This window comes from Camelus bactrianus, chromosome 1 (assembly GCF_048773025.1).
Source record: "Camelus bactrianus isolate YW-2024 breed Bactrian camel chromosome 1, ASM4877302v1, whole genome shotgun sequence".
Taxonomy (NCBI): Eukaryota; Metazoa; Chordata; class Mammalia; order Artiodactyla; family Camelidae; genus Camelus; species Camelus bactrianus.
The window spans coordinates 72130401-72143635 of record NC_133539.1 but is presented as its reverse complement, the minus strand read 5'-3'; the positions used below and the strand labels follow the sequence as shown (position 1 = coordinate 72143635).

The window sequence follows — 13235 nt, the reverse complement described above, 5'->3', positions numbered from 1 at the left end:
CTATGCTGTATGCCAGGGGAAAAAAAGTGGTCAGTTCTGGATGTATGGTCACTTAGCGTCCCAAGTTCAAAGTTCCAGGACACAGTAATACACCAAAAGCTGTTTCTCAAAGGGCATATATTTCTCTGCTGCAAATGGCATGGCCTTAGCATTTTTCCAGAATGCCTGGGGCCTGTGTTATGATTCTACCACTAGAGTTTGCCAAGAATTCCATATCGTACCTTTTCCCACTGCTGAGACCTCCAACACCATAAGGTCCATCTGATTGTACCGCTCAAGCAGCAGGGCTGATTGCATTGTGGCCTAGAGTTGTGCTGCCCTTTCCTGCTCCGGTCCCACTCAAAACTGGTAGATTTTTATGTCACCTGGTAAATGAGCCAGAGGAATTTTCCCAGCTGTAGAATGTTGCCTCCAGAACCTAAAGAGGCCTACCTGGCTCTGTGCTTCCTTCTTTGTGGAAAAGATGCAAGATGCGAAACATCTGTGTTTTATTTTGGAAGGGATATTCTGGCATGCCCTTGATCCCCTGAGTACTTGACTGAAGTAGTCAATCCCTGGATCTTCCTAGGGTTTGTCTCCTACCTCCTGGAACACGTGTCTAACCAAGGCCTGCCACATAATAATTGCTTCGTGCTTGTCCTGTCTAATTAACATGATGTTGTCAATGTAGCGGTTCAGTGTGAGATCCCATGGGATGTCTGTGTGGTCTAGATCTCTTTGGATTATGACAGAGGACAGGAGAGTTAACAAATTCCTGAGGCAAAGCTATAAATAAATGTCATAGAACAATGGGCCAACAACCAGACTTCATGGAGAGGCAAGTCAGCTGAGCAGTTGCTGGTCCAGGAGTTGAGAGGCTCTCTCCCGGGTAAGGGCTACACCTAGGGCAGAGTTGGAAGCAGGCTGGAATGGGCCCTGCTCCCATTACCCTTTTACAGGTTCCTATTAAACTATTTTCCTTAGCGTATGTACTGGAATTTACATACCCGAGTTTCCTCTAAAAAGCAAACCAGTAATTCCACTTTGACAGTGGATGTGGGATAGACAGCATCCGGATGTCCCCCTTTGATTTCCACCTCTCCTGGTCTTCATTCTTACTTTGTACCAGGGATGGTCGGTGTGACCACTGGAACACAGCAGGAATGATGATATTGTCACTTCTATGATTAGGTGGTCAGTCTCCCTCGGATCATTTGCCCTGGTGAAAGCCAGCTGCCGTGTTGTAAGCATCCCTATGGATATGCCATCTGGTGTGAACTTGGAAGCAGAATCTTCAGCCCCAGTTGACCCTTCAGATGACTGCAGCTCTGGCCAACAGCTGAAGTGCCACTTGGTAAGAGACCTTGAGCCAGAACTATCCAGCTAAGCTGTTCCCAGATTTCTGACCCTCAGAAACTGTGTGAGAATAATAAACATTTGTTGTTTTAAGCTGCTAAGTCATGAGGTAATTTGTCCCATAGCTATAGATAACTAATACATAACTTCTTACTTAGCTCAGCCCCTACCAGAATGCTTGGCATTTGGGAAAGTCCTTAATTGATGCTGGTTGAATGAATGAATGAATGAATGGATACATTGTGGCAGCACTTAAATAAACCAGTAATCCAGTCAGGTATCCTGGACTAAGAGTTGAGAATTTTAATTTGTAACTTTAATGTGGTTTATCTTCTCAGAAATTCAGTTTCTCTCAAATAGGTCTTCCTGCCTATTAACAATGTGGCAATGGAGACTAGAACAAAATAAATTATTTATAGAAAGATGACTTGATTTGATTCAAGAACAACCTCCACTAATTGTAAACAAAATTTTAATAACACAAATTATAAAAAATGAATGACATAAACAAATCTCCAAAATAAGTTTTTAATTACAAAACTTTTAAAACAATTCACTATTCTATTAAGACTAAAGTTAGGACCTTGCCAACCCTATTGAGTCCTAAGAGAACAACTCAGGGAAGTCAATATGTTCTCTAGGGTGACTTCAATTATTCCTTTAATAAAAAATGATAGGGGTGTGTGGTCTTTTCTGTTAATATCCTGACTTAGTTCCTTTTTTTTTTTTTTGGTAGTAAAAACAAGGAGGAATAAAACTCTTAGCAGGCTGCTCCACAGAATAAAGTGAACTAGAGTAGAAAATGTGGCTATATACTGCAGAAGAGGCAAATTACCACAAGAGGGGGATCTACATTCAGGAAAGAAAAATTGGTTAGCAGTTAGATTTCTCTACTATCAAAGAAATAAAAAAAAATACCTTGAGAAGTTTACTACATTCCTTTGTCCTTAGAATCACAGTTTAACAATCCCATAGAATGAGAAATGAGTATTTTATAGAGCCCCTCAGTTTCTTTCAAGGGACTGAAGCACTTTATAAAGACAGGCTATTTCATTTTCCATTAAGCCCTCCTTTCATGGACCCTAATCTCTCATGATTCTGGACAAAATCATTTCCTCTTTAAGAAGGGAGCATATGCCGGTGTGAGGCTTCAGGCAGCACTTAGAGTCATTGTTTTTGGAGGCCCCTTGCTGTAGTGGAAAAGACCAGAGTCCTTGGTACCAGACCAAAAGTAATTCAAATTCTGGCTCTGTCATTTGTGAGCTGGATGACATTTGAGTGACTAATTTCCTTAAGTCTGAGTTTACTCATATGTAAGTTGTGAAAGTTAAATGAGATGTATATAAAGTGCTTAACCTAGTGTTGGGCACATATGTGGTCAATATTGAAGGGCCATTATTATTGTTTCATGCTTATTCTGTTGTCCGTAGCCACCTAGTTCTTAGTCTTAAGTGATTCTGGAGCAGGACTCACCAAGATAAAAACATAAGCTGATTTATTCCTCCTGGTGTCACATTAAAAACCTAGACAACTTGTGATATGTTGTTCTTTTTGATGCTTTTTAGAAAACACTTGAAGTGGAAAAGGAGGTAAATCAATTGCCAGGCAAATGTACATCATATAAAACATGGATAGTAAAAGCATTGAAAATCCATTTTATAGACAAAACAGAAGCATTTTTTAAAATGGAGAAGGTTAAGGATAAAATAAAACCCCCAATGTGAACACAAGTAGCGTTAATTACAATTGCTGCTTTGGACTATAATTCGGAGTATATACCATTTTACATACATTATGTTAATGTATCTCAAATGTTGACTTTGAGTGGTTAAAATATTTTCAAGGAAACTAGAACATATTTTTTAAAAGCACACTAGATATTTTGTAAGACGAACAAAAAATATTTAGAAATTGGTATGCTGCTTGAACTTAAATCAGAAATGATTTGGTTTCTGTGAAAGATGATGGGTTACGCTGTTGGAAGGAACCACACTAAGAGAAGTCCTCAACATCCAGGAAACGATGAAAGAATCCTCTAAACTCCATGGTATTCTTTTCCCCTGGCAGCAGTTAGAATCTCTGGTATCCAGATGATTCACGCCTTAGGCGGATTCCGTAGACAATCAAACCCACAGTGAGGAGCCCAAGCACGATGGCCCCAATCACGGGAAGCATAACTGTGTAGTCAGATGAACACTCGTCCACTAAGAGAAAAAACAAATACAATACAGCCAGTAAGGGTTAGTGAGGAGAGATTAGAAAGCAGGCTAGCGTGTGGAGACCATGAGCTGTGGAGTCAGACCTGGGCTTGACTTTTAATTTCACCACAAACTGTGTGGACCTGGGTGGGTTATTTAACCTTGCAATTTATAAAGTAAGCAAGTAACATATAAAATTGTTGGAGGATGAAATAAGATAAACTTCTCTTCTCAATAATTAATAGATATTTAATAATTGTTAGCCCTGTTTTCTTCTGGTGTTGCTCTCTGCAAAGTGGGGTGTGCTTACATGTAAAACAGACTGTTCATCTCACCATAAAAATGACCTCTTGAAAAAACATGATGTTTCTTTATAAAACTTTTTTTTGCCATAATTAAAGTTCTCTTTTATTGCTCTTAGTGAGCAAAAAAGTATTAAAAAATAGACCTAGTTTTATGAGAGCATAAAAGTCAAAGTTTGTGAATTTGTCAAAACTCTTTTTTTCTTTATTCCCTTAGAGAATACTTACTCAATTTACTTAAGATGTAATCAGTCTGGGCTGGAGAAAGATGGAAGGCGATGGGGATAAAAGGGAGCTTGACTGAATACAAATAAGTGGAGAACTACATCTATATCTTATTCAAGGATAGGTAAGAAGATATATCCACAGGGTCTTCTAAGAACCAATATTGAAATTGTGTCCTGGATCAAGGATCACCATTAACCCAATTCTCACCTGAGCTCAAGAAAAAAGAACCAGAAAGGGGCCAGGGAAGAGGGAATGGTAATTAGACACCCCAGGGAAAAAACAAAATCTGTTCAAGGCAGGAACTATGCTTGTAGTACACTATTTGATTTTGGCAGTGGACAATATTTACATAACTATACCAATGCATACCTTATTGATTTAACAAAAAACAGTGATATAACCATGAAAAGAATCCTGCAAGAGTGTTAAATCCTTATCTGCTATAGAAAGAGGTTTAAAGCTGATAAATTAAGAAATAGTAGGATAAGCTTCTAGATATTTTTTATAGACTTATGGAGATAGCTACCACAAGAAACTATTAAAACTAGTTAAAGTGCTTTGTCTATAAGAAGAGGGACAGGGAAATGTTGCTGTTTATGATAAAAGTTTTGGAGTACATGACAGTTTTGTTATTTATATATTTGTTAAACTTAATATATAATTTTGTTAATTATATATAATATTGAATATATAAATATTTACATATATATTTCTTAGATAAAAAAGAACATAAGCTAGAAGATAAAATAATTCGGAAAAAAATATAAAATTGTCCAAACAAAATGTAAAGCACATACCTATCGACCCAGCAATTCCACCACTAGGAATTTAAACTAAAGATACAGTCATCATTACGCTGTACAGCAGGAATTGACACAACATTGTAAACTGACTATACTTCAATAAAAATATATTAAAAATAAAAAAACCGAAAGATATATTCATAAAGTACACAAAGCAATGTTACAATAATCTCCATTTTGTGAGAGAAAAATGGACACTCTAAATATCCATCAAAAATTTTAAATCATGGGAGGTACATATAGCTCAGTGGTAGCCCACATGCCTAGCATGCATGAGGTCCTGGGTTCAATCCCCAGTACCTCCATTAAAAATAAATAAATAAATAAAATAGCTCCTCTTAAATTTTTTTTTTTATCATACATTCGTACAATAGACTATGATGTAGCCCTTAAGAAGAATGTGATAGATTTCCAGGTGCTGTCAGGGAAGTTCCCTAAGATCTGTGAAGCATCTCATACATATCTAGAGCGAAAAAATACACAAGAAGCTGGGATGGGAATAGAGGCAAATTTCACTTTCCAAACAGTTTTATACTCTGTCTTAAAAATGCAGAAAAGTAAACAGGGAAAATATTATCCAATCACCATGTTTCTTTCACTTGAATTAATCACTATAAACCTTTGAAGCATTTGTTCCCTCTGTACGTGTGTGCATGCTCACGTGTATGCTTAAAGAAAAATCATTATATTTAAAAAAAGATATATGCTCATAATAAATAACTAAAATGATTTAGAAATCACAAATAAAAAAGTAAAAACCAATCTCCTGAAAACCTCCTACCCAGAAATTATCACTGCTGAAACATGGACAAACATTATTTCGGGCATCTTTCTTCACAACTATAAGAATAGATGGGTAGAAAAATAAATAGAAGTAGTTTTATCAAAGTGGAATCATACAAATGCTATTTTGACCAAAGTTGTTCATTTAATTTTACTTGAACTTCATAGAAGAAAAAAACCAAAACAAAACTGGAGGAATTACTGCACTTCAAATAAATGTATCTTTGACATGGGAAATATTGTTGCATAAAAGATCTCTATATGGTACAAAAAGAGATAATAATAAATAAAATTATGAAATGCATTAAGAGGTTATAAAATAAATTAAAGACATGTGTTTTCTAAACTCTGTTTCCAATTTAGACATCTATTGATTCTGTTTTGAAAGATTAACAGTAGCTGATTTCCTTCTACCTCTGTTCTTCCCAACTCAAATTTTGAATAGTTACATATATATATTTAAAAACATTGTTCATGTTTACAATATTTCGAGTCTAGTTGGTAATTATAATTCCTATGGTTTGTAAAAATTTGTTTCAAACATAGAACACATTCACAATTTAAAGTTAAAATAATACAAAATGCTATACACATTGATAAGTTTCACTTCCACACTTGTGACATCTTAGTTCCCCCTGCCATTATTAGATAACTACTTAGTTCCCCCTGCCATTATTCGATAACTACTTAGTTTCTTATATGATATTTCCAATGTTTCAGATACAAGCAAAAATGAAAATAAACTTTATTTCCCACTTTTCTCACAATTATGCATTATGTATTTTTTATTTAACAATATTTTTGGATAATTTTCTTTAGACATACATAAACATGTATGTTTCCATTCTTTTTAACAACTATAGTATTCTTTGGTTTGTTTTTAATCTTTTAATATTACAAATAATGCTGTGATGAATAAGCATGTATATATATATATATATATATATATATATATATATAATTTCATATGTGAGAAGGTATGATAAAATCTCAGATCCATAATTATTTAATGCTTTTTATATTTAACTCATTAAATAGATTAAATTCCTTAAAAAAAAAACAACAACAACCTGTGTTTTCTCTATTCCTGAGGGATGTGTGCTGATATTCTTGTTTAATGTGGCTTCTCTCTGACCTCATCAAATTTCATTGTCAAGCAGTATCTTTAAGAAGAGCTCAGTGGTGTTGTATCCCTTGAATTATTTCATGTTTGAGGATATTTGCCTATTAACTTTTTACTCAAATAATATTTTGGAGCCATTCTTTCCCTTAGGATTTTGTAGACATTGGTCTGTTTTTTGCTGGCTTTAAATATTATTGTAAAGAAATCTGAGACCAACTTTAACTTTCCTCCTTTATAGGTGATTTGCTTTTTTGAGGGGAAGGGGGAGTTTATATGTTTAAAGAATTCCTTATCTTTAAGGTTCAATGACTTTTTTTTTTGGTGGGGTGAGGTAATTAGGTTTATTTATTTATTCTTGGAGGAGGTACTGGGGATTGAACCCAGGACCCCATGCATGCTAAGCATGGGTCTACCACTTGAGCTATACCCTCCCTCCGACTTTGGATATGTCTTAATGTTAAGCTTTCTGCATTAGTTTTTTTCTTTTTTTCTGGGATACACTGTGCTCCAGTTTCAATCTGCAACTTCAATTATTTATTTTAAGGAAAACCTCTTAAATCCAAATATATGGTCTTCTTATTTTTGAACTCTGTACTTCAGAGGCACCAGTAGTCTTCATTTTAGATGATCTGAATATCTTTCACACCTAGCATCTTCCCTATGTTATAATCTTAATTTTTATCTGCATTAACTGATTATCTCAGTCTTTTTCTCTGTGAAGACAAATCAGTTTTCAGCTCTATCTATCCTGACCCTTACTATTTCTATTTACTACATAAGTGTGTTGTTTGGATACTTGATTTGTTGTGTTAGGAGTGAAATCTCGCATTCATCTCACTCTTTCACTGTAATTTTTCATCTATAAGCTCTGGTTTTATAGAATTTACATTCTTATTAAGTGATTCTCAGCAAAACCAATTGACAGGGATTTCTCTCTGTCTCTTGAGTTATGGTTTCCTTGTATTTTATAGACCATATTCCTTTCTAACCTCCCTCCTTTAATTTTTAAAAATTGTGGTAAAATATATATAACATGAAATTTACCATTTTAACAGTTTTTAAGTGTACATGTCAGTGACATTAAGTACACTCACATTTTTGTGCAACCATCAGCACTGTCCATCACCAGAACTTTTTTCATCAGCAGAATGAAAACTCTTTACCCACAATTCAATTTAGACTTATACTGTTATTTCGCTGCAGTGATTTTGCATAGTGGTCATATGGCTTGCTTTCATCTTGCTCAAGCTTGAGCATCTCATCCAGATGTTGCATTTCCTATAATATCCACTGGTAAACCAGGGCCTTTCATTCCATTGTGTCTGGCATCAGTTCATGTTCCCTATTGAACTCACCATTTGGATTCTATCTTCTTTTCTGTACCTTGGGAACTAGCTAAGCCTGGAGGTGTCCTCTGGCCCCGGGTTAGTGCTCCTGTTCATGTCCTAGCCTTTGCAGAGGCCATTTTCACTACTCCTGGTTAGAGGAGATAAACTGATTGCCCATTTTCTCTCCAGTTTTAGTAACAGTGGTAAGCACTCACAGGCTGTTTTTCTATCATCATGCAGCTTCTTGGGGCAGGTGTGTTGGAGAGGCAGGGTTCGGTACCACCTTGGCTGCCCCTCTCCACTCTTCCTCTGAGTCTTGTATCTCTGTTGTTCACCAGTTCAGAACGTTCATTGTGTTAGGTTATGTCTTTTTGACCGCTAAGAGTGATTTTTTTTTTAAAGTTCCCCCTCAGTCTGTTAGATAATGAGGAAGAAAAATTCTGTGTGGACAATTCTAGTCACTATTTTAACTCCAATCTTTCATTTCATATATTTCTGTAGTGCTTAATTTTTTTTAAAAACAATCTACATGTATTTATTTTGTTCCCATTTTTTCTTAAAAATTAAGAATTAGTAGTGAAGTATAAGTTATAACCATTTCAAACGGTTTATGAGGCAAAACCAAAATTCAGGCACATATCTATATGCATTTGTCAATCAATGTTTGTTTTGCATAGAATTCATCACATAATTCTTTATTCACATTATGACTGTGAAAACCTAGAAACAACAAACATTCCCAATAAAAACAGAAGAGTTAAGTAAATAACTATAATGTTGAGAGCACATTCGGGATAGCGGTCATGGTAATGGCACTTTGCACATTTAGGAGCCCGGAGAGATACTTACAGTGCACAGGTGAAAAAGATGCCAAATGGTGTCCTCTGTGTGCCTCCAGTTTGTAAAACAGTATTCACGAGAAGGAAATACAGTTGACCCTTGAAGGACACCAGTTTGAACTGCTGGGTCTACTGATAGTTGGAATTTTTTGGTATTAAATACTGCAGTACTCCTCTCTCCAAAGGTGGTTGAGGAAAGCAGGTATAGAGGGAACCACTGGGAAGGGGGCCAACTCTGGTAGACACGGATTTTCAACTGCTGGAGGGTGGGTGCCCCAACGCCCAGCCTTGTTCAAGGGTACATCAAAATGAACAATGGATAGGTTATCTCCAGGTGGGCATTAGTGAAGGTTTCCATTATCTCTAGGTTGGTTGCAGAGAAAGGGGTGAATTCAGGAGTTCCACCATCAGCAGAAGAGAGTAACTGAGTTGAAACTAGCAGGATCAGAAAACAGCAGGAGAGCCAATGGCAAGGGGACAGCGCTGCCAGAGAGGATCAGAGGCCCCTTTGTGAGGGGTCTTCCCGGAGTCCGGAGTGGCAGCCTCCGGCCCAACCTCAGAAAGCGACAACAGCCCCTCAGCCACTGGAGCTTCCGTGGGAAGAGACAACCCTGGGGGCGGAGGGGCCTCTTCCAGCACCCAGTTTACTGAAGTCTCAATCCCAGCACTTTCCCCGCAGGGACCCTCTCAGGACTCCCTGCAGACAGTAAGCAGAAGTGCGAGAGGATAACGCAGTTGTTTACTAGTCATTCAAATGAAACTTGAGCTCTTTTTGGTTAATTCAAAGTCACTTTAAAGACATTTGGCGTGGGGGGCAGGAGGGGTAGATCACAGGAGTCTAAGCCAGCCATCACTCCAAAGAACTCACTGAAGATGGTAGAATGGAAAACTAACCTCAAGTGACCTGCCTTATCCCACTCTTCCTGATTTCAATCCACTGCTTTTTGCATCTGCTGTGGGAGAAATGTCCGCACTAGAAGATCAACCTTCCTCTAGTCATTCTACAGGATGGTGTGCGGCACCTGTGAATAAGCTGCCCGTGCTCTGCGGTATAGAACCTTCCAAGTACACTTGAGGCTGAACTGGAAATGGGAGTCTCGAGCAGGCACTGGTTGGTGCCTGCTGGAGGGAGGAGATGGAGACAGATGGCATCTCTCCAAAGCCAAGTCCTTGCTGCTCAACCCAAGTCACTTTGGGGAACACTGGGTCCTCACATCCCAGATTTGCACCAACACCTCCTGCTGCAAGGAGGAAACAGGAATGTCCTCACACTCCAGCCGTCTTCAAGGACTCTTGAAGCACTCTTGAAGCAGCCGCATGCCCTCCCCTCTCACTCCTGAGAAAGTGGAGAGAGCTGAAAGGCCTCAAAGGAACCAGTACACATCCTAGGTAAGCAGTGGTTATAGAGTGGTCGCCAGCCTTTCATAAACTTCCTGTTAAAAATAATGAATGGCACCTCTGGAAAGTGTAGAAAGACAAGAAAACTTTCTGTTGGTAAAAGCAGTTAAAAACACCCAGAAGTCCATTACTCTCCCCTTCCTCTGAAATAAAAACCCTGGTTCTCATATGTAAGCAGTCCATGGACTAGAAAACTGGGAATAACATTCCAAGCAACAGTTTAATAGAAATTCTCCTCCCAACAACAATCACTCCCAATCAGGAATTTTCTGGTTTACAGTTTTTTTGGTAAATGTTGTTTTAAAAGTCAAGTGGACAACAACCTGGGTAGATCTACCTCTTCCGCTTGCCGTTTCTTATTGTTTTGATGCTTTGCCTACCTCTGCTTTCCAATGGCCCAAATTAACAAGTCTACAGGGGTAAACTAAAATCAAAGAAAAACAGAGACAAAACAGGAAAAAGGTGTCAAGAAGGCAGATAACAAATGAAACTGAAGGAAATGGAGAACTAACATTTATTAAGTCTCTTTTGTTTGCCAAGATCTTTGGTATGTCCTTCACATTAAAAAAAGAAAATGTTGGTGGGGGAGGATATAGCTCAGTGGTAGAGTGTGTGCTTGGTATGCATGAGGTCCTGGGTTCAATCCCCAGCACATCCCTTTAAAAAAAAGAAAAAGTGAAATGGTGGGAAGTTTTCTACTAATAATATACTATAATAGTGTAGAATATGTCTTTTTGAAAAAACGATAGTCTATCAAGACAATTGGTAATTTAAGTAAATCAGGAATTGGGCAAAAACCAGGTGTTCAAAATCATTTTACAATTTATTTTGAAATGGATTGGTTTTTCTTAAAGTAATACTTTTTAAAAAAAAGAAACTGGATATTGAGACTCTTAAAAATGTGTAAGAAAAATCCGTGCAGTTTGAAGACGTCTTTCCCACAATCCTCCCTTTGGGTGTTTGCTTTCTCCTCACAAGGACCTTGCTCACATCCTTGCTTCTTGTCCCTAATTGTCTCTGCCTGGCCTGTGTTATCAGGTGTGGGCCACGGCATTCAAGCCCATACGGCACAACCTCGTCGCCCTAATGGGAAGAAGTGGGGTAGGGGCTACATTAGAGTTAGCCTTCGATGGCCCTTTGGTGGAGAGCTAGTTTCCTAATCAGATTGGGAGAATGGAGCAGGCGACTGGAAAAGTCCATCCCTTCACTTAGGGCTAATCATGCAGCCAGAATTTCCAAGGCCATAACCTTGCACCTTTTGAAAAAGGTGGGGCTTCACATGTGTTCATATCCTCTACTGGGCCTCGTTCTGGTCACCAGGCATGCTGTTAGCAGAACGCCAAGCAGTCCTGCGATACTCAGGCCCACAGCCACAGGGATTTCTCTGCTGTTTCTGTCACTGAAGCATTCATCCGCTGTAATTGAAGTCAGAGTAACAGGTGTTATGGGCTGGCCACAATGCTGGGAAGTGATGCTGCCCCAGCCCACCTCGGCCTCATGCGGGAGGAAACCAGGTGGGAGATGGAGCGGCTGGGCCTACCCCCTTGCTGCCAGGGACCCACAGTTGGCGGAGATGAGAAAGGACGGGGACAGTGCTACTTGCAGTGCTTGTGCTCACTTAATGGGTGTATTAAACTGCAGATCCCCAGGCCCCACACCCAGGCAATTATGATTCAGCGGGTTGAAGGTGGGTCCCAGCTGATTCTGAAGTAGCTGGGAGGCAGACTCAACTTTGAGAAACACTGGTTCAGTCTAGAGGGCCTGAATCAGAATTGACTCTCAAGCCAGAGGAAGCCGGGGAGCCTTGATTCCCAACTTCGGAAACAGGGACCTGCACCAAGTCACGTGGCCAAAGTCTTCTATTTCAACTCTGTGCCTCTTGAAGCGGCTGCTGGACAGCCTGGGCTCCTGGTAATGGGGAAACTTTGCAGGCTGAGATTTTACAGAGAAGAGGTTGAGAATGTGGGGGTCAGAAGCCGACTGTGTGGGACAACAGTCTCTTTGATAAGGCTGGGCATTTACATTTGCTGGACTCCTCTCCAGTTCTTGGAGCCCCAGCCATTGGTCAGGACTTCCCTGACCCCTCCCCGCAATGCTATGTTCATCAGGCCTTCCTTTGCATTAGGCCTTTTAGAACACCATGCTGCACGGTAACTTTTATTTTTTAACTTGCTCTTTTTTCCCTCTTCTCATACTCTCGGGTAGAAAATATTACCTATAGAATGACAAACAACTTCACATCAGAGCATCTTTAGTGAAATTTGAAGCACAAAGACTGGGACTATGGAGTTGAGCTGAAGCTGCAACGGTGGAACGAACAAGAGAAGTCATCTGGCGGTAGAACTGATAGGGCCTTGTGACTATGAATGTGGGAGGGTGAGGGAGGGCGAGGGAAAAACGAAGACAGCTTTCTTACATCTCCTTGTGAGCACTGCTAACAGGCCAGGTGTCCGGCTGAAAGGTTTTATTTCTCACCTCTGCCACTAAGAGGTTTCCTAGACCTGCTCACTTCCTTCTACACAGGTTCTGAAGAGGAGGAAGAGCAAGTGTGTGCCTTATTTTTAAGACCACATGACTAAATACAGAGTTTGTTTGAGCCTTCATAAGAAATTTTTAAGAGTTCCCCATATTGGATATTTTGAGACAAGATGACAAAGTAGGGGCAACACTCACCAGCAAATTTTAGCACTTAATCTTACTACTGTGGTAAATCTCCAAAACAAAGATAGAGATTGTAGAACTCAGACAAAACCAGCAGAAACCAGGGCGATCCAAGGCAAGTAACATTTTAATCCTTCCTTTGCTAAATGGGCTCCACCGAGTATATCTGAAGTTTCCTGCCAGACACAACTTCAACTTTACGATGGGATTCAAAGAGAAATCAGATTCATAGTATAG

The 13235-nt window shown here is 39.0% G+C and overlaps 1 protein-coding gene across 2 annotated transcripts in view; it reads right to left on the bottom strand.

The window, feature by feature from the left end:
* Positions 1 to 1790: 1790 nt before the first annotated feature.
* LAMP3 (lysosomal associated membrane protein 3) overlaps positions 1791 to 13235 on the bottom strand; it is a 33988-nt gene continuing 22543 nt past the window's right edge. The window contains exon 6 of one of the 2 annotated variants that reach the window (XM_010947847.3): positions 1791 to 3539. In XM_010947847.3, coding sequence (XP_010946149.2) covers positions 3406 to 3539 — 134 coding nt within the window. In that variant the 3' untranslated portion in view covers positions 1791 to 3405. Of the gene's footprint in view, positions 3540 to 10833; positions 11753 to 13235 lie in introns of those variants that run through there. The other variant, XM_010947846.3, reaches the window with a different exon arrangement.